Below are 19,575 nucleotides of genomic sequence, written 5' to 3' on the forward strand. Positions count from 1 at the left end.
CCAGTACAATGGATGCCAGAGCGACCTCGGGGTACACGCCTAGGCTCCGCCTACGATACTGTAAGATCTGCATCCACATGCCAACCAACCGCCATCGCGTCAGAGGTTGACCTGAGCTTTTCAAGATGTTGATTCGGCCCCCTCACAGTCAGCTGCCGCAACTGTCGGGTCGGTCTCAAAGACAAACAGCGCCAAACCAAGCCAGGAGAAGCGTGTTGGTGCTGGGGTGACGCAGAGAGAGGTCGAGCTCGCTCATGTTGGCAGCCAGTTTTCCGATGGCCAAGGTAACCATGGACCGAACTACGGGGAGCTTGTAATTGAGGAATGAGGAGTATATACGGTCCATGTCCACTCGGCCGTGGAGGTCGTGTCCCGGAAACGTAGGTAGACACCTTATGGGCAAACATGGCATTCAGATGGAATCTCAGGACCTGGTCATCATTGCTGTCAACACGGTCGTACTTGTAAAAGCTTGCGATGTTGATATGGCATATTTAAGTGCGATGTCAGAATAATCCCACGTAAATGGGTAATATCCGCGATTGTGAGTCTACGTGACACTCTTTTTGCCCGCGCTCCGGGTGACCAGAACCTACTAACCAAGCAATGGACACTGTGGCCAGGTTCTTGTTGGTGTTGTCGGACCACGAGATTGAAAACTGATGACAAATACCGAGACGAGGCACACAGTCAAGGGGACTGTTGCCGAGAGACGTTGGATGGCGTCTCTATTGCACGCTTCTCGGGATTCACTGAAGGAAACACACCCGTCCCCCGTCGACTACGAACTGAATCTCGCAATATCAACCCAGGGGGCGGGTTAAGGAGTGAGTTAATATCGCGCACACAATGCCGAATCTCCTCGAGCCCTGAGCAGTCCAGCCGAAAAGGGGGCCATGCGCGCCAAGCATGGGGTGCTTGATTTGGCTCGCTTGATGGTACAATTTCAGCTGCATGTTGACGAAGCCAATAGCAGCCAGGGATACGCGCCATCCAAAACCAACAGGTGCATTCGACACGGTGATGCTACGCTAGAGCCCTGTAGGTGGGGGGGGGGAAGGGCGGGCCGGTAAAGTGATCGCCGACGCAACAATGGGCAGCGAGCCTTGTGGCGTTTTCGAAGTTCTCTCTCTTCCCCGTGGGTCTATCCTCCCGAGTCTTCAGGTTCTCAGTTCTGCATCAAGCATCATCAACTCCTACACGGCGCTACTTTGAAGCCCCTTTCCCCTGTTCGCGAACAATGGCATCTCCGCCGCCTTCGCGGTCGGCCGGACAAGATGAGGCCCATGACACGCCGGGGCCGCCACCGATGGAGCAGCAGTTGGGGTCGGGCCCGGACCTGGAGACAATGGACGCCAGCTTGGAAACGGGATCCGTCGACCCCAACCCGGGGAACATGCCTCACAGTAACCCCCCAAGTGAGCCATTTGGTGGACTTCAGGCCGAGCCAATAAAGCTAGACACAGCCAGCCTTGGTCTGGGCCCCGGGCAAGAACCGGACGCCCAGCCTCAGACCACTATCTCCCGTCGAGCGCAGCAACCACAGACGCCACTGACTCCGGTGGTTGGCCCCGGATTTGCTCCTGGATGGCGGAAACGCGTTATCAACGTCAAAAACAAGCTTGGGACCACGAAACAAAATCAAGCACCCACTTCGCAAAGGCCTGGAGCCTCAGGGCTGGACAGCAGCAAACCAAGTCACGTTGGCCAAGGAAAGGCAGCCAAGGCAGCCAAAGCAGAAGCCGCAACACATGACACCAACGAGCCCGAACTTCCCGCACTTGTGGATCTCTCTAACCTGGCGCCATCCCTGGTGCCCACCGCTGAAATCATCGCGATTCCCGACATTGGCCAGTCGTTGTCAACAGCATGGGCCTACATCCCCGAAAAGAATTTCGCAAAACGGCCTGCGGCACCAGCAAACACAGCTGTCGGACCTGCCCCACCCGGCCGTCAGGTTCCTTCGAAGGGCGCAGCAGCTTTCAGAGCTGGGCTGAAGGCGCTGGAAGAAATCGGGCGCGTGAAGGGAACCGTTAAGGACTGGACCGACTCCACGGGTCCCGCCGTTGCCACCCGTGGTTGGAAAGGGGAGCGGGGCGAACAGGCTCCAGGGACCCTCGCCAACGAACCGACGGCAACCCCAGTGGACAAGGCTAAGGGAAAGGCTGATGGCAACGACATGGGTATTTTGGAGGACGTGGAAAGAGGGCGCCGGCCCCCAACTCCGCAACAACCCAGGCTTTCCACCGCAGAGGAAACGGCCCGCGAAAAGAGGGCCGATGCCGATGACCGCACTTCACGTCATTCAAACCGCCCATCGTCTACTAGGGGCTCAAAGCCACCATCAGAGAAAGATAAGGCGTTGAAAGCTGGGAACTGGCTGACAGACCGCACGATGTTCGCCAGTGATGTTGACCGGGCACGAGTTTGGGGGTTTGCCTACAAGCCGCCCGAACAACCTCAGTCCGCCGACAACCCATCCAAGAAGCCTGATTACGACAAGTATTTGAATGAAACAGCGGAGGCCCTCCGGTCATGCCTGAAGATGAAACCAGAAAGCCGTTGCTCTTTGGTTTTCGTCGCCACAGGTTTTGGGTGCCTCATCGTCCAGAGGTTGCTGGCCCAGATCGCCCAGGTTCCCGACCACATGCCGAACGAGAGCATCGAAGTTCTGCTCCTGAGCGCGGCTGTACTCTTCCTTGATCCTCCGAGTCCCATCCCGAAAGAGAAGGCAAAGACAGAGAGAACGAAAACCGCACCCCTTCTAGCATTTCCGGCACCAACAAGCTCTACCCGTGCGAACAGGCTTAGGGGCATTCTGGAGTCAAAAACCATTGACGGCTGGGATATATGGGAAAGGTTTCACGCTGTGGTCATAAAAAGGGACCTGCCGGTGGTTTGGTTTTACACCCAAGCCCAGATACCGAACCGGAATGTTTGTGCTCATGGATGCCCCCCGTCCCCCTGACCGTACGCCTGAAACTGATACGTGCTAGGGAGGATCACTACGCGCAGCTGGCGTTGACTTTGTCATGCTATCAGACCCAGCCCCGGTCAAGCATACTACTAATAGCCGGGTGTCTTCAAGGTTCAGAGGACCGGGTGATCCCAATTACCGCTCCTTCGTGGACCAGGTCAGGCGGTTCCTCTTTCTCAGGGCCTCGGCCGTCCGGGACTGTGAAGAACTCCTCACGCAGTGTATTGACCAAGGGTACAATCTCGGTGTTAAAGACCACAAGAAACGCTGCGCCCTTCACCTAGCGGTCCAGTCTACTAATGATGCGGCCCTGATGCGCCTCGTTAGCGCTCGCCCTAGCCTCGTTATGGAGCAAGATAAAGACGGCGCGACACCCCTGCACGTGGCCATCATTGATGCCGGTCTCTATGGATCCTTCCGACGAGCCTCCTACCGGATGATGATAGAGAAGCTGCTCTTGGCTATGGCCGACAACAAATATGACGACGAGACAAGGGACTCCGAAAACAAGTCGGCATGGCATTACGCTTTGGAGGCCAATCATCGCTGGATTCTGGATCTGAAAAACAACCAATACCTTTTCAACGGTGCACGAGCGGCACAACCTGAGGCGATCGACGACTCGGAGCCGGTCTTCACCCCGGCAGAAATAAGTGCTTGCGTAACATTGAACGCCACCCTTGCCCAGTTCTACATTTCGAACGACGACACCAGTGACTATCTAGAATTTCAAAGACCGGATGTTTTCTCAGTGGTTTATGACCACGAAGACTACGGGATTGGAAAGTTGTTCGAAAGGAATCTCCGCCACGACGATGACAAGCGGGCAACATGTCGCTGGGTTCACCTTCCTGCCAATAATGTGAGTGAGGACTACCATGGGCCTGTCATAAACTGCAGAACCAAACAATCTAACACAATGATCCAGGAAAAATGGGTACATGTTAGTAGACGCTGTGACGAGATATTCATGCAAGAGTTATAGGAACTAACCCGAGGACACTTGTCATAGGACTTGTTTGCTAAACAGCTACGACGCATCGACAAATCCACCAGTACCAGGCGTCACATAGGTTCGTTTCATCCAGTCCCACCCCGCAAGCTTGCTTCTTCTGTGCATCGGTGAGTGCTGATTCCTGCCTCAGGGTCGACGCCGTTCGACCGGCACATTATCCCTGGCGCGGTTAGATACAAGCAGGTGGGTTCGATAGTCTGATACCCACCGTAGCCGCCATCGCTGACAGCCACAGACCTACGAACCCCTTCCTGGCGAAGTCTTCCCCTCCCCTTCCCCTCGGTACCCCTTCCCCTCGCCGTCGTCATTCAGCAACAAATCCGGTGATGGCCTCGGCATCCCCAAGAAAGCGGTAACGGCCCTGTTTGTAAGTTGGAACCGCTGCAAATCGAACCCGGCAGCAGTAGCTGATATATTGCGTCTGGAAAAGATACCAGTATTTGGGTTCGAAAAACACCGGAACCGCCAGAAGTTGAGCACGACGATGAAATTTGGGAATTTATCCAGCAATGATGAGACTTGTCTCTTGGTACGCGCCTACTTCGACAAGGACAAGCTTCCGTTGCACTGCCGCCGGACCCTGGATCAGTTCACTTATCACATGTTGGACGACACCGAGAGGCGTGACAACAGCCAGGTCATGTCCAGGTGGGGCAGGAGGGAGTCGGCCAAGAAGTACAAACTTGGCCAGGGGCCACGCCCGGGAAGAGGGGGTCGGCCAGTACTCATGATTGACCAGCTATGGCTGTGGGTTCTCGAAGATGAGCAGACTATAATCACGAGTCTTCCCAACACATGGGAACCGGCCGAGGATTACAACCTCATACGACACCTCATGCACAAGGAACTGAGGGATAATGACGACCGACCGCTGATTAAGGGGTGCACGGATCTCGCCAACGCCATCATCCGATGCAGTGTCGACTTTTTGCACCGGCAGGGCCCTCTGAAGGTCTCGCTTTACGAATGTTTTCAGTCGAGTATTACACTTGTTGTAAGTGGGCACGCATCCTCCTTCCTTTCCGTCCCCGGATGCAAACTCATGCGCGTACAGGCCGAGCGGCAAGCTCTACAGTTCGAGGAATTCGAATCTCTAGTCCATCGCCTGACACAAGGTGGAATCGATGTGCAAGAACGGGCAAACTTGACCAACAATCTTTTCCAACTGACCAAGGAGACACGCCTTTTGGCTGAAATCATCGACATACAAGACGAGCTCAAGACCATCCACGAGGTCTTCCTTCGGCAAAGGGATGCCCTCAAGAAATTCGCCAAGCTCATGTCCAATCAGGGCCAGAATCGAGACAGGGCAGACGATGAAAGTGACATTGTCGAGAACAATACCCCGGAGTCATCGCAATTTGGCTATCCGTTATTCGAAGACCATGACCACGAATCTCCCGATCACCATGGAGAGAGAAGACCTCTCCATTCGGCTATGTATAGGGAAGGCGGCAGGCCAAAGTTAGAACGCAACGTCCGGTTCGCCGATGAACGGACCCAGTACCAGAGACCAAAAGCCCGGAACCAGGCTGAAGAGAATCTTCATCTGGTCGAGACCAACATCCTCACGATCAAGGAGATGACCATGTACGCGGAGAAGGTTCGGGTGGAGGTGAGTCGTGCTTTGCGGTTCATGTGCTTTGTGTTTGGAAAGCAACAAAGAAGGAAGCCCTAGCTAAGCACACTCTCAGATCAACGGGCTACTCAGCCATCGACAGAAACAAGCCAATGCGTGGGAAGCTAGGTTCGCTCGCGAGGGATCAGAGCACACGCAGCGCCAGAGCAACGTAAGACCTTGTGGCATGATTTACACCGGAAGGGATGGCTGACGGAAAGCCCAACTATGCAGATTACCTTGGTCTTTACCGCAGTCACCGTCTTGTTTGTGAGTAATATCCCGGGCAAACCAAAAGAGCGTACTTGAAATGCCCAACACGACGCTTACACTCCGACAGCTGCCCCTATCATTCATGTCTAGCGTGTTTGCTATTCAAATCGACGCGTTCCCTCATAACCCAGAGACGGGGGAGGTGAACTGGCCCTTGCCAAACGTCATGGGCCTCCTCTGTGCGTCCCTCCTAGCTATCCCATTCCTCACCCCGGTCCCACCCAACCCACTAACCAGCTCCCACAGTCGGCCTCTCCCTCGGCACCATCTCCCTCGTAGCTTTGCTCGGCTTCTACATCAACCGCATCTCACGCCTCTACACCAAATACTTCGGCGACACCACCAACCAGCCCATCACCGCCACCGGACCAAACCACCACGGCCATTCCGACTCCGACTCCGATTCCGACTTCCACAGCACCACCACCGCTCGCCGCTCCCGCCACAGCAGCCACGACTTCCTATCCGAGCACTGGTCCCATCACTCCCACGCTACCAACCGCCCCAGGTACGCCCGGCTCTTCAGGCGCTGGACCTTCCACGAGCACATCCCCCTGGTGCGCAACCTCTGGCGGCTGCGCTTCTACCGGCGCTTCTACCGGCGCTATCGGCCCGCGGCGCCCGCCCCCCGGCCGCCGTCGCCGGCCGAGTCCTATGTGGGGTCCGATGACGACGGGGGCGGCGAGTTGGACGCAGACGGGTTTGACGGGGACCGGGACCGCCACCGCCACCGCCGGCGCGCCCCCAGCGTGCTCTCTTCGTCGAGCTGGGGCGTCAACGAGTGGGAGGAGGTGGAGGACTACCCCGTGCATCGCGCGCACGTGCTGATGGAGCGGTTTGTGGAGGAGCAATCTGTGCGGCTGCTGCGGAGGGTGGCGCCCGAGTGGCTGATGAGGAACGTGAGGCACCTGCGGGTAAAGGAGAAGGTGGAGGAGGGGGAGTGGGAGGGGAAGGAGGAGTATTATGGGGAAGGGGAGGAGGAAGCGGCGGAGGAAAATTCGATCCGTCCTAGTATGCAGCGGAGCAGTGTTGTCACGCGGTCGGAGGCTAGTTGGGATGTGCCGCCGGAGGGCCCGCTGCGCAGGCGGAGGACGGAGCAGCGGGAGGGGCGGCTTAGGGGCGCGAGTGTTCTCGTTGCTGGCCTGTTTCCGTGGCGATGGGGCGGGCCTGCCGATGGACAGCCGGTGACCGTTAGTTCGGAGAGTGGTGGAGGGAGCGTTGACGTCGCGCTGGATCCGGATGAGGATGACTCGGTACCAGGGGGTGATGGCGGTGAAGGGGGACGAGGCCCTGGTAAGAAGGGAATTGGGCTTGGGATACCGATGCCGTTGCAGATTCCGTTGCCGTCGTTTGGGAGGAAGAAGGTGAGGGAAGAAGACGTGGAAAGCAGCAATAGGGCTACAGCGTGGGCTCGCGATTCTGCGAGTGCTCCCAGCCGGGGCCCAAGACTTCCATAGGCTTTGGTTTGGTTAGCCCGAAGGTAGGTAGGTAGGTAGGTAGTTATTAGCTCAGGAAATACTAGTGGCGTTGATTCTACCATCCTCTCCAGCAAAATATTGTACTGTTCTAGGACCTTCTAGACAATGAGCGCAACTGCCAATCTCCCGGGTGGCGAAGTAGATGGAGTGTAACATTGCCCTAGCAAATAATAAAGAATGCAAAGCTATCCTGCTTCTCAGGCTGTACGTTGGATATTAAAATGTAGTTGGTAGTCAGGTCCGCGAATGAAGCAGTTTTCACTACAGTGTCTCGATAACTTGTCTGCAAAGACCCTTGTACAACATGTACACTAATCATCCTGGCGGTCGTCTGAAGCGGCGTCTGCATCGTCCCTCTGCCTGGTCGGCAATGGTATCAAATCTTCCGGGTACTCATCCAATGTTAGCAGGACCTTGTGGTTTCTAGCCTTGATCCTCATCTCTTCCATCGTCTTGGACCCTTCCAAGGCCCACCCCGTCGTCCGGCCCTGACGCAGCACCGCGAGAGAGCTGCTCTTCGATATCTGCACCGCCTCGGGCCTAGAGGAGTCTCTGACGGTCAACAGCCAGAACACAAGACCACCGGCTAGCATGATCGCATGAAACACTATCCAGCCCCATTCGATGCTATAATACGTCGTTGCGACACCGACTAATCCGTATTCGGGTTGATTGTAGCTGCCCAGGCCTATATGGCCATTCAGCGGGTCGAACCTGGAGACGCCATCTCCGTTTCTGCGCATGTCGTTGGTAATGCTCGCCCCGAGGGCCGCAAACTTGGTCGGAAGGTCGACATCTTGATTTGTCTCGAAGATGTGCCCCAACGCTTGCGGGTACGCCTTGTAGCCTACCCAAGCGCCATTGTAGCCGACGGCATGCTCGCCCAGCCGCTCCATAATAGCACGAGTTACATTGGTTGATCCTGTCATATTTGCTGTTAGAAGGGTCGGGAAGTAGGCGCTGATGGGCTTGACGCCGGTTTCGGATAAGGTATAAATGGGACCACTGGAGTTCTGCGGGTAGAACAAGGTCAGATCATCTCGTCGGATCGCAGAGTATCGTTCGTCCCACTCCAGGCTTGACATTTGGTCATCTGGCGGGATGTTTTCAGGAGCGTACTCTTCGTCCAGGGGTGAATCCTTTGGCTGCCAGGAATTTGGATCTCGCTTTGCATCAGTGTCCTCTGTGGTGTTTTCGTAGATGGTGTTTCCCTCAACTGTCGCGTTGATGATCTGAACGCAGTAGTACACTGCACATTCGCTGGCGTGAACAGGGACATCAGGCCACATGCGAGAACGTCCAAGTTGAACTGTATCTATGTAGATCATGCTGGTCGACCAGATCAAGGTGTCCACGTCCTGCATCCGGTTGGTCTTTTGCGGGTTCCCGCTTCCAAACGCGGTCATCGTGGGACTATCCACGATCCACGCGTTGCCTGAGTTCTGGTAGGTTCCTGCTATGATCCCGGCGATACTGGCAAACTGCCCATTGATACCCGCCATAAAGTGACCGTTGGGCAAGACGAAGGCCGAGCTATCGTTCGCCGCCATTGTGCCGGATGACAAAAGCAGAGGCCCCGCGACATCTCCAAAGTTGTCCACTCTCTTTAGATCTGAAGTGAGATTGTGGCATGTGTGGCAGACACCAAGGGTCTTGCAGGGTGGCCAGGTGCACCGGCTTGTTGGGCATGTGACATTAGCCTGCTGACGGATTTCGGCCAGCGAGCGAGAGAAGCCATTCAGGATGGACCCCTGCATCGACGGATCTATCATCGTCCGCGCCACAATTGCCTTGGGCCCTGATGGATTTATAGTCGAGTTGGTAGCGTTTCCATACACCACGTCGCCCTTGGTGTACTCCCGTGTTTTCGCACTTTGGGCATAGGCGTCGCCCAGCGAGTCAATAAACTCGGTTCCCTGCCGCAGCTGCACCAGCTGCTGCGAGAATGGGTCAAAGGCGATGGCGAGCAAGGTCAGAAAGGCACCGAGTCGGACGAATATTCTGAAAATCAGAATCCATTAGCCTCTGGAAATAGCAATCAGGGACGAACCGAGCTACTACTGCTGCTACTGCTGCTACTCACGATCTTCGAGTCTTCCAAAGAACGTTAATCCCCCCAAGCGGACCACGACTCGCCGAATCTATCCGCTCAAAGTCGATCAGCGGCCGCTCCTCGCGGGAGAACAGGATCCATTTCCACTGGCTGAGGCATTCGGCAATCGCATAGGTTAAAGCCGCTTTCATCGCGGCAGAAAGTATCGACACCAGAGTGTTGAGCGTCAACCCGTACCAGTCGAAAATGGGCCGGTCGTCAAAGGCGCTGAGCAGAGCCACCATCCCGGCGAAAGCCAGCCCTGATCCCCCGAGAGCCCAGAGCTCCGGCATCCAGGGCGCGTATGCTGCCTCACGGCGCTTTGTTGGCGTTGTGTCTTTCATTTCGAACAAAATGCAGGTGACTTCCGCGAATGCGTGCGTACAAAACTCCACGAAGCTCAGAGGAGTCAGAGCCTGGCGACATCCCCCAGCTTGACAATGGAGCTCACGTGAAGGTTCTACTTTTGAATTAATTGGCTTTCCCCTCGTGTGAGACAACCCAGCATCTTGGCTCCGCCACTCATGTCCGCATACGTCGCACCTCCATCTTTCCTGTGCGGCTGTGCGGCCGAGGCATCCCATGGGCCAACCGTCGAAGAAAATCAACAGGCACAGCCTCCCAAGCCCCCTGAACAGCCTGTCGGAGCTGTGGAAGGCTCAGACCCTCAATATCGTAGTGATCTTCAATCCATTTTTTCATCCAGGGCCAGACATTCTCAATAGGGCTGAAGTCTGGGCTCCGAGCTGGCCATTGTAAAACCTCGATTCCAAGAGCACCTAAAAGGGCCTTGGTTGACCGGGCTGAGTGGGCTAATGCATTGTCCTGTTGGAAAGTCACCACCGGATTCCTCCTGAAACGTATAAACCAAAGGTACCTATATTATACACAGTAATGTTAATACTTCTCAGCCCTAAGTGTTGCAATTAACCCATGCCGTGGTAAGCTTTTAAGAGCTTGGCGAACACGTAGTCGAGCCCTTTGTCCAGAGGTAAACACCTTTAGTCATGCATTCAAAAGGTTTCTAATTATACGGTAACAACGTCGTTGAAAAGTGGTGATCTTCGTATCTGTCTTGCTTGTCTCCCTCAAAAAGGGAGGCCCCGGGCGGCCCTATTACACAGTCGGAAAATGCAACGCGCAAACGGAAACGGAAAAGCAAGAGACATCCTCCCCCTGGATAGGCCTGTCCAGTCCCCCTTGCAAATGGGCGTTTTACCCCAGTTCAAAAGGTAACGAAGTGGTAAACAAGGCCCCCGTCCAACCCCCCACTCCCACTTCACTCCCTCTCAACCCCAGAACCCCCCGAGCACGTATGCACACACTCCTACGCATCAGGGTACGCACAAGCCCACCCCGTGCGCTCGCACCGCTCGCACCGCGGCCTGGCGCGCGAACACCTCACCTTGCGTCGGCGACACTCGAGACATGGGAGAGGAGCGGGTGGACCGCCCCGGTTGGCGGCTTTTGCCTTTTTGGCGGTGGAGGCTGGTTTCCGGTTTGTGATTGAGCTTGAGGCTAAGGCTGAGGCTGAGGCTGAGCTTGGGTTGATGACGGGGACGGGGACGGGAATGGGGGTTGGCTTGGTTCGGGGTCCGGGCCCGGGTGTTGGGGGTGCTGATGAGGATGATGATGCTGATGATAAGGGGGATGATGATTCGCGTGGTGGTGGTGGTGGTGGTGGCGGCGCAGTGGTAATGGTGATGGTATTGGCAGTCATAGCCGGTGTTGAGGTGGGTTGTGTGGTCTGCTTCCGGCGGCCGTCGGTTGGCAATGGCTTGCGGCTTGACACCTGCTGTGGCGTCCGAGATAGGGACCCGTTGGTCTTTTGTGCGGCAGAACCTACAGAGGGAGACGAGGATGAATCCAACGCGAGCTCGTCTGGCGACGGCGATCGTTTGGGGCGCTTGCGGGGTCGTGCCACCGAAGGAGAAGGAACCCGCTTGGGGGTGGGTGCGGGCGAGTAGCGGATACTCGACAACGGGGAGAATGACGGGGCTTCGGATGGAGTCCTATGATTGTTTGTAGTGGCGGTATGTGATGGTTTAAGAGGGTCTGTCTCTTCATCGGTAGTATCCCCGTGTGAAAAAAGTGGGCTTGGGTCAGGATAGAACCTGACAATAACCCCGGCGTCACCAAAGATCTCGCGGTCGACAACCCCTCGACAGGGCTTCGCGCAGGGATGAGTGTTGGGGACGCTGGGGAGGCGGGAAAGCTGTTCCAAACACTCGGTGTACCGGTCAACAAACAACTGGTCCCTCCTCTTGTAGTCCCTGACCAAGGCATGGAGCCGGTTGCTCATTGCTGCGCTCTCTTCGTCTCGTTGCAATTCTATTTCCTCCATTCTTGCTTTGAACTTGGCCACGAGGACCAAGTCGGAAGTTGCCGAAAGAGCGGGAGGTAAACGAGCACGAATGGATGATGCATCGAGATCGGGCTCGTTCTGACCTGGCGGGGATTCCATCGTGTCGCGTTGCGGAGCGGATTAGTTAACTAGTGTATAGAGTCGTGTATTCGCCGAGAGACAACCGAAAGACGCGAAATGGAGGAGGGTGAGATGCACCAAGCAAGTCGGTAACTCGCGATGGAGATGAAAAACGGGGCCGCGATCTCAAAAGCCCCGGAGGTCTGGTACCCGCCAAGTTGCCAAGAGAACCTTAAAGCTGAACCGAGCTCGCTGAGGCAGGTCTGTTTGTGCACGCCAATCGAATCGCAGGCAAAAATGAAAGCGAAAAGTCAAAGACAGCAAGGGCCAGTTGTAAACTTCAGCAAACGGCTTGATGGTGGAGGGGTTGGTGGAGCCGGCTGCTTTTGATGTTTTCGATGACCCCGGGAAACTGGGTTCCAGAGGACTTCGGAGGACTTGAGTGATGTTCCCATGGTATCCGTAACCCACCCACCCAAGTTCACGTCCACCCCCATTGCTTTTTGTGGCCGGTGCCAAGCCTCACGCGTGTGTGACGACGCGTGTGGCCGTTTGCTTTATGCCCTTTAAACTCTGAAGACTCAAATATCACAGCGGACGGCGTTGAACCTGCCTAACTTTGCACCGAGTCAGAATCACCAGCACGCCCGAAACCCACTTTTCATTAACCCAAACTTGGGACTCGCATCAGCAAGCACCGCTCTCTTCTTCCTCGTACCTTATCATTTCATTCCCTGCGAACACAAAAGATGCCTGTTGTCGGTTCGGTTCTCCAAAGCCAATTTGCCAATCAACATGATCAAAAGACTGCCGATGGTCCTCAGGACGCGTAAGTTTGACTGCCTTTCCTGTGTCGACCTAGGCAACATTCGGTATCGACTCCCTCATATCATATATGAGAAGACGATTAATACATTCGATTCTAACGTAACATCGACCCACAGTTGCCTGGGCATCGATATAGGGAGCCACCGGAGCCGCGTCTGTCTCTGGAAATTGGGCACCACGAAACCAATCGTTGTCGAGAACAAAGCCTACCACGGTCTCACGGGCCCTTACACGCCCTGTGACTTTCCATCGGCCCTCTACATCTTCGATGACGTCTCCCAGGACGTTTACTTCCTCGAGGACGAAGACCTAGGCCGGCAATGCGTGTCGGCAAAGTATGCTTTTTACCCTCTCGCGAACGCCTCCGACACACTGCTGGAGCAATATCCTTCGGTCCACCACCTTACCAGCAGAAAGGATGACCCAATGTTCCGTGCCCAGCTCCGCAGGGGTCTGATCGCATTGCTCTCCGGGCTCCGTGACGCCGCCAGCGCCGTGTGCTACGAACAGGGTCTCCGCATTGTCAGGATCGGCCTTACGATCCCGGTACAGTGGGGGCTCGAATTTGAGGATTTGTACCGTGGTCTTGTCATGGAGGTGTTTCGGATGCGTGACCTAGATCAGATCCACTTCTTCACCGAGACAGAGGCGCTATCGAGATACCTATACAAACACCACGCACACGAGCTTGATCCACGCGACCGCCACGATGCCATTCTCTTTCTTGACTTTGGGGGCCACAACATGGTAATACATCGCCGCTTTCCTCCTTCGCTACGAGTTGCGCCTGAGTTGTTGACATTTTATCTCAAAACAGAACGGCTGTCTCTTTGGCGTTGCCCGGGACCATGACCGTCCGGATGGGAATAGCTTTTTCCGAGTTGGGAGCCCTTTTGGTAAGAAGCGTGCCGCGCTATGCTCTTTGAATGACCCTGTGCTAACCAAGATCCCCGTGCAGGCGCCGGTGGGGGATCCGAGCAGTGGGAATACCACATCGTCCAATGGTTTTCCGACCGCTTCTCTCAAGACACAAAGGTCCCCGTACCTCCGAATGAGCTCGAGGATTTCCTCACCAGATTCCGGAGCCAAAAGAACAAGAGGGCGGCCTCGCGCAGGCCGATCACCACCAATTTCCCCATGCCCAACAGCATTGATACCTGGCGAGCGACCCTAACCGTGGAGGAGATAGAGCACGCCTGGAAGAGAGGCCTCCGTGGGCCGCTCCGTACTGCTGAACGGGAAATATCGCGCCTCGTCGAGAGGACGAAGCTGGGCGTGGTATCCCAGCCTCTCGTCGTCGTTTCGGGCGGCACAGCCCGCAACCCGGCAGTGAAATCACGCATAACGTCCTTATGTGATGCAAAGGGCGTATCCGTGGTTTTCACCGACGAGTTTAATGTGCGGATAGCATACGAGTCAGTGACTACCCGCCCCCCCCCCCCCGCCTCTCTTTTATGTTATCGCCCAGCAGGCCCCGCTCTAACATCAGCCACTCATATCACAGTTCCGCCAAGGTCGCAATGGCCGCAGCCTACGTGGTTAGCGAAACCCTCACAGTCGAGGAATTCTTCCAACGAGGGGCTGCCATCGGTTTGCAGATGCGCCAGGCCCGGGAGCAGGGCAAACCAAAGACAGAACCCAGGGAGTGGGATGACTGGGGAAGGGTGCTGTTGGATCTGGTGAGTTGAATACCTATAAAATTGCACCGTATTATCCAGGGTATTAAGAAAAGAAAAAAGAGGGAAACGCCTAATTAACGTTTTGCCTCCCACCCACACAGGACGGCCATCACACGGTCAAGTTCTCCGCGAGACGCACCGACGAGTTCCGCCTCATCTGCGACCCCTTCTTCTCAAGACTACCCCGCAACCAACGAGAACGGCTGCGGGTCCCGGTGAGCAGGACCTACGACCTTGTCTACCTTGGCAGGCTGAAACAAGGGTCCTGGACCTTCCGACCCTCGCTGCGCGGGTCCGGCGACGACATGCTGCTCGAGATCGAGCAGTTGTACAGGAGGAAGGACAATGCCCGGCTCCGTTTCCGAACCGACAAGACCCTGAAGCTGCCCCTCTACTTTGACAGGAACAGCAGCTGCATCCACGTCGGCGCCCGGAACTGCGACATCTCCGAGCTCGGGCTCGATCTCCCGCCGCAGCCTACGGACGAAGAGGGGGAGACGTCGTCAGATGACGACGACGATAGCGAGCTGGAATCGGATATGGACTCGGACTTTCACATGTAATCAATCCTTCATAATTGGAGTCTAGGGCAGATGTACATACATCTAGAAAAGGAAACAGAGTCGCCGTTGCATAATCTATCATTAGATAGATTCAATACGGTTGAGACCTTTATAATCTCGGTCTGAGGCTCGAACATAAAGGTGGTGGGTTACGGAAGTGCATGAACATACAGGAATGCTGCGAGCTTGTTGGTCAATGATGCAACACGCATGCTACATACCTGCGTGAATGGAACCAAGAAATCGGGCTGAGATGTTAGGCAGCACAGCCCCCGAGGCATTTTGCTCCCTCCTTTTAGGCGCAAAGGGGAACACTCCTAACCTTCAAGCGGTCTAACATCCAACACATTTCCATGGCACACAAAAGCTCCAGCAGCAAGACCACTGCACCCACACTACAACTGCTATATTAGTTACCTAATAAAGGAACACATTTCTCTCTTACACCACCTTCACCGCTCTCACTCTCCGCCCGCAGCTGCCATCATGCGACTTGTTAACACACGTACTCTCCGGCTGGAGGAGTTCTTCGACGCTTCTACTCCCGATTATGCCATCCTCTCGCACACTTGGGCGCAGGACGAGGTCATCTTTTCCGACATGACCGACCTCGGCAAGGCCCGCACAAAGATAGGCTTCGCCAAGCTGGAGGGTGCGTGTCGTCTCGCGGCAACGCAGAAGTACGACTACATTTGGATCGATACGTGCTGCATCGACAAGTCCAGCAGTGCCGAGCTGTCCGAGGCCATCAACTCCATGTACCGATGGTACGAAAAGGCCAAGGTCTGCTATGCGTACCTGTGTGACGTCAAGAATCCGACCCAGCTCGTTGGGTGCAAATGGTTCACTCGCGGTTGGACTCTGCAAGAGCTCCTCGCTCCCGACGACGTGGAGTTCTACACGCTGGACTGGGTCTATCTCGGAAATAAAAGGGATCCCAGCCTGATCCCAACTCTGTCACGCGCCAGCCTGGTCGACGCGCCCGTCTTAGCCCGTGTGATCCAGCCATGGGACGTTAGCGTGGCCAAGAGGATGTATTGGGCCTCGAGTCGGGAAACGACCCGGCGAGAGGATGAAGCCTACTGTATGATGGGACTCTTTCGCGTCAACATGCCGCTACTTTATGGCGAGGGAAGCAAAGCGTTCTTCCGTCTTCAGCAAGAGATCGCCAAAGATACGCATGACCAATCTATCCTGGCGTGGTATTGCGAGCCAAGGAGGGAGACTGAGTTGGCGCGACGGGTTGGGACGCGGTCCGAGATCGATTTCGGTTGCTGTGCGCCTTCACCTAGCTGTTTTGCCATGTCGGGAGATATCACGTCCTCATCCGCACCGAGCCCCGAAGGATCACTGGGACAAATAATCTTTACGGGGCCAGGGACTGAATTTTTAGCCCCCTTGAAAGGTGGGGATGAAAATTGGTCGCACGAAGATGACTGGAAAGCTGAGAACGAAACTTGGTGGGACGAACGCGAGATTATCCTCCGTTGCCAGGTCGGCCCGATCCCTGGAACGTTTCCAACCTTGGTGGTAGTTCAAGCCGCAAACCGCGGACAATACTACCGCCGAAATTTGACACACGGCATCGTCTCGAGTGTTTCTCTCTATACATTTCCATCCCATGTGGAGGAACCTAATAGGATCCGCTCTGCCCGACGTAATAAGATCGGCCTGCAGATATTTGCCCCTACCACGCCTGTTAATGGCTCTTCGGGTGTGGCAACCGTCGAGGGCGAGATGCGTACGTACCCATTTCATGGGTAGTAATGACTAGTTACCTACCTAGTGTATTCGTAAACTACAACGTGTACGGTTATTACCACAAAGCTAACATCAGAACTTAGGCCAAAAGGTCCGGGGCAAGGGCTTTCCTGTCCAACGTGTGACAATAATGCGGACTGTCATCTCTGCCCCTACCGAGACCAAGACTGGCGCCGGCCACTGGCAACCCCTAGCTCCCGCCACATTTTGGTTACTCCCGCTCGCCGCGGAACAACAAGGATCCAAGATTTTGGCCTCGGTCATGGACGTATTTCCCATCCACTCGTGGGATAGAAGCTCTCACCAGTTCTTCTGGGTACCCAAGCAGACCACGAACCATGGCGAGGGACTGCGGCCAATGCCTCTGGGTGGGCCAATAACGGTCGGGGTGGCTTGTATTCGAATCAACTTTCCTATTGAGGACCCGGGGGCTCGGACCGAAGGCCCACCGCGTACGGCAATTCTGATATTTGGATTACGAAAAGCGAAGCGCCAAAACGCCAATTATCCTCATGGTCTGCCTTGGTGCCACCTCATCCATGGCGGTGATGATGCAGGCGCAGGCCTTGAACGGTACTTGACCTCCCCAATTGCCGACGAGGACAGAACGCTGTGCGCATCACTTGCCATTGAAGATGGAGTGGCGCTCAAGGCCGCCATTAACGAAACGGTCATCTTCGGAAACCTGTGTTTCTTAACAAAACTTTGGATTGTAGTGCCAGGCAGCCAGAGCCGCATCACAGTCGTCGGATCCCCTCGCCAGATTCTTCTCGGCGGCGGAGAGCGGGCGGAGAGCTTGCATGGTGGCGGCGCAATGGCCTTGGCCTGATCTGGGCACCTAACTCTCGTGTTGGGCGAATGGGCTTCAGGAACTCTCTTTTATGTTAGTTGAAGGGACCAATGGACTATTATTTGGCTTCCAAGTCGTGCTGTCAACCCCTCGGTTGTGTAACAGCAGCCGTGCTGGGCCCATCCGGAAGGATAACCCGGCGTCATGATCTAAACTCAAAGAGCTTACTACCTTAGCTACGTAGGTAGGTACCTATATCTCATCTTCTTTAGCAGTAGGGAACAACGAGCGAGATTGGTTTATAGCGGGGGAGGTCGGCTCGAGTACTAGTAGGTATGGTATCCCAGCCGTTTGTTTATTACCACGTCTATCATGCCTGTTCTAGCGCCCTCTTAAACACCGCTATGAAACCCCAAACGTCCTCAAACCTACAATACATAGGCACCGGTGCGACCCGAATAACATCTGGCTTCCTCACATCCACCACAACCCCGCCATCAGCCAGTTCTCGACTCACCCTCTCCAACAACCCCCCTTTCAATAACAAACTCAGCTGCGACCCCCTCTCTCCGGGATTCCCAGGCGTGAGAACCCGAAACGCCACCTCCCCATCCCCCCCCCCTCCCCACCCCCTCCTCTAGCAGCCCCAACAACAACCACTCCAAATACCCCGTCAACACCACCGCCTTATCCCTCAGCGCCCGCATCCCCACCCGCCCAAACACCCCCAGGGCCGCCCGTACACACGCCAGATCCACCACGCTCGGATTCGACACCTGCCACCCCGCGGCACCCTCCGCAGGACGGAACACCTTCTCCATCTCAAACCGCACCTGTTTATCCGCCCCATACCAGCCCGCCAACCGATGCCGATACCCCAGCCCCGTCGCCTCTTCCACATCACCCACATTCCCACCCACATGATGATGATGATGATGCCGCTCATGCACAAACACCCCCCCCACCGCCCCCGGCCCGGCATTCAAATACTTATACGTACACCACACCGCAAAATCCACCCCCCACTCATGCAACTGCATCTCCACGTTCCCCACCGCATGCGCCAGGTCCCAGCCGACCACAATTCCCTTCGCACGCGCGTGCTGTGTGATGCGGGCGATGTCGAACAGCTGGCCGGTGTAGTACTGGATGCCCGGGAGGAGGAGCAGCGCGGTGCTGTCGGCGTGGGCGTCGATGAGGGAGAGGATGTGGGCTGTGGAAAGGGAGAGGCTGGTGGTGGGGTTGGGGGGGTGGATTTCGATTAGGGAGGTGGAGGGGCTGAGGCCGTGCCATTGCAGTTGGGAGGCGATTGCGTACTGTTGGGGGGGGGATGGGGGTTAGTGAGTGGTAGTGGTAGTGGTGGTGGTGGTGGTGGTTAGTGGTGGGTTAGGAAAGGGGGGAACGTACGGAATCGCTGGGGAAGGGCTTCCACTCGGCGATGATCTTGTGCCGCTTTGCGGTTGGGCGGTAGAAGCTGGCCATCATCAGGTGGAGGTTCACCGTGAGCGTGTTCATGTAGATGATCTCGCTGGCTGACTTGGCGCCGACGAGGTCGACCGACTCTGCTGCGCAGGCTGCCGCCATGTCTTGCCAAGAGGCCAGGGGCGAGTTATCGAAAGAGGTGAAGTGGCCGTTGACACCAATGGATGCCCACGTCTCTAGATGTGCGTCGATGTATTGCCGGATGCATTTTGGCTGGGCGCCGAGGGAGTTGCCGACGAAGTAAATGGAGGTTTCGTCCATCGAGTCACCATTCGTATGCTTAGTTCCGTTTTGCTTTGCAGCAGTGCTAACACCATTGAGCAATTTCTGTTGTTTTGCTTCCCCTGAAGCATGAATTAGACGGGGAAATGCAGCCTCGATATCGTCAGGGGATCACTTGCCGGCAGCATTCAGGGCCTTCTTCCGCAGCGAATCCTTGGTTGGGATGTTGAAGTCGTCTCGGAGATAACTCAACTTATCTTGAGCATCAAGTTGTCTTGCATACTCGATAGACTTTGCGTGAGCCGGAAACTCGGGCTTTTGCCCAGCCCGGAGGGTCTTGATGAAGGATTGGTATTCAACGTCCATTATGCG

General features: G+C 55.7%; 6 protein-coding genes across 6 annotated transcripts; 3 read left to right on the forward strand and 3 right to left on the reverse strand.

Moving 5' to 3' along the window:
- Positions 1-1,069: 1,069 nt before the first annotated feature.
- Positions 1,070-7,418, forward strand: B0H64DRAFT_475242 (uncharacterized protein). The gene is made up of 12 exons (XM_062808090.1): positions 1,070-2,935; positions 2,997-3,839; positions 3,906-3,920; positions 3,990-4,050; positions 4,123-4,175; positions 4,228-4,359; positions 4,423-4,986; positions 5,047-5,607; positions 5,687-5,782; positions 5,845-5,880; positions 5,951-6,062; positions 6,130-7,418. Exons 1-12 carry the CDS (start codon positions 1,241-1,243, stop codon positions 7,338-7,340), a joined length of 5,379 nt encoding a protein of 1,792 aa, XP_062659957.1. The 5' UTR covers positions 1,070-1,240; the 3' UTR covers positions 7,341-7,418.
- A 34-nt stretch (positions 7,419-7,452) lies between these two features.
- Positions 7,453-9,888, reverse strand: B0H64DRAFT_475243 (uncharacterized protein). Its single transcript, XM_062808091.1, has 2 exons — positions 9,445-9,888; positions 7,453-9,362 (listed from the first exon to the last, which is right to left on the reverse strand). The coding sequence occupies exons 1-2, from the start codon at positions 9,795-9,797 to the stop codon at positions 7,673-7,675; spliced, it is 2,043 nt and encodes a 680-aa protein (XP_062659958.1). The 5' UTR covers positions 9,798-9,888; the 3' UTR covers positions 7,453-7,672.
- Positions 9,889-10,740: 852 nt separating this feature from the next.
- Positions 10,741-12,276, reverse strand: B0H64DRAFT_398276 (uncharacterized protein). Its single transcript, XM_062803939.1, has one exon. The coding sequence runs from the start codon at positions 11,915-11,917 to the stop codon at positions 10,781-10,783; it is 1,137 nt and encodes a 378-aa protein (XP_062659959.1). The 5' UTR covers positions 11,918-12,276; the 3' UTR covers positions 10,741-10,780.
- Positions 12,277-12,471: 195 nt separating this feature from the next.
- B0H64DRAFT_398279 (uncharacterized protein) lies at positions 12,472-15,129 on the forward strand. The gene is made up of 6 exons (XM_062803940.1): positions 12,472-12,707; positions 12,823-13,453; positions 13,524-13,602; positions 13,665-14,121; positions 14,211-14,385; positions 14,487-15,129. The coding sequence occupies exons 1-6, from the start codon at positions 12,628-12,630 to the stop codon at positions 14,946-14,948; spliced, it is 1,884 nt and encodes a 627-aa protein (XP_062659960.1). The 5' UTR covers positions 12,472-12,627; the 3' UTR covers positions 14,949-15,129.
- Positions 15,130-15,249: 120 nt separating this feature from the next.
- B0H64DRAFT_398281 (heterokaryon incompatibility protein-domain-containing protein) lies at positions 15,250-16,794 on the forward strand. Its single transcript, XM_062803941.1, has one exon. The coding sequence runs from the start codon at positions 15,435-15,437 to the stop codon at positions 16,710-16,712; it is 1,278 nt and encodes a 425-aa protein (XP_062659961.1). The 5' UTR covers positions 15,250-15,434; the 3' UTR covers positions 16,713-16,794.
- Positions 16,795-17,869: 1,075 nt separating this feature from the next.
- Positions 17,870-19,569, reverse strand: B0H64DRAFT_461604 (kynureninase 2; the record flags this gene model as incomplete). Its single annotated transcript, XM_062807512.1, has 5 exons — positions 17,870-17,901; positions 17,932-18,066; positions 18,104-18,815; positions 18,907-19,288; positions 19,379-19,569. 5 exons carry the CDS (start codon positions 19,567-19,569, stop codon positions 17,870-17,872), a joined length of 1,452 nt encoding a protein of 483 aa, XP_062659962.1.
- Between the last annotated feature and the right edge of the window lie 6 nt (positions 19,570-19,575).

The sequence above is a fragment of the Chaetomium fimeti genome (genome assembly GCF_033439085.1).
Source record: "Chaetomium fimeti strain CBS 168.71 chromosome Unknown B0H64scaffold_4, whole genome shotgun sequence".
Lineage (NCBI taxonomy): Eukaryota > Fungi > Ascomycota > Sordariomycetes > Sordariales > Chaetomiaceae > Chaetomium > Chaetomium fimeti.

Coding starts and splice junctions, on each gene's coding strand:
- B0H64DRAFT_475242 (XM_062808090.1), top strand. CDS start 1,241: ATGGCATCTCCGCCGCCTTCGCGGTCGGCCGGACAAGATGAGGCCCAT. Junction 4,051..4,122: donor CAGTACCAGGCGTCACATAG/GTTCGTTTCATC, acceptor TTCCTGCCTCAG/GGTCGACGCCGTTCGACCGG. Junction 4,176..4,227: donor GCGCGGTTAGATACAAGCAG/GTGGGTTCGATA, acceptor TGACAGCCACAG/ACCTACGAACCCCTTCCTGG.
- B0H64DRAFT_475243 (XM_062808091.1), bottom strand. CDS start 9,797: ATGAAAGACACAACGCCAACAAAGCGCCGTGAGGCAGCATACGCGCCC. Junction 9,363..9,444: donor CTTTGGAAGACTCGAAGATC/GTGAGTAGCAGC, acceptor TCTGATTTTCAG/AATATTCGTCCGACTCGGTG.
- B0H64DRAFT_398276 (XM_062803939.1), bottom strand. CDS start 11,917: ATGGAATCCCCGCCAGGTCAGAACGAGCCCGATCTCGATGCATCATCC.
- B0H64DRAFT_398279 (XM_062803940.1), top strand. CDS start 12,628: ATGCCTGTTGTCGGTTCGGTTCTCCAAAGCCAATTTGCCAATCAACAT. Junction 13,454..13,523: donor ACTTTGGGGGCCACAACATG/GTAATACATCGC, acceptor ATCTCAAAACAG/AACGGCTGTCTCTTTGGCGT. Junction 13,603..13,664: donor CCGAGTTGGGAGCCCTTTTG/GTAAGAAGCGTG, acceptor ATCCCCGTGCAG/GCGCCGGTGGGGGATCCGAG.
- B0H64DRAFT_398281 (XM_062803941.1), top strand. CDS start 15,435: ATGCGACTTGTTAACACACGTACTCTCCGGCTGGAGGAGTTCTTCGAC.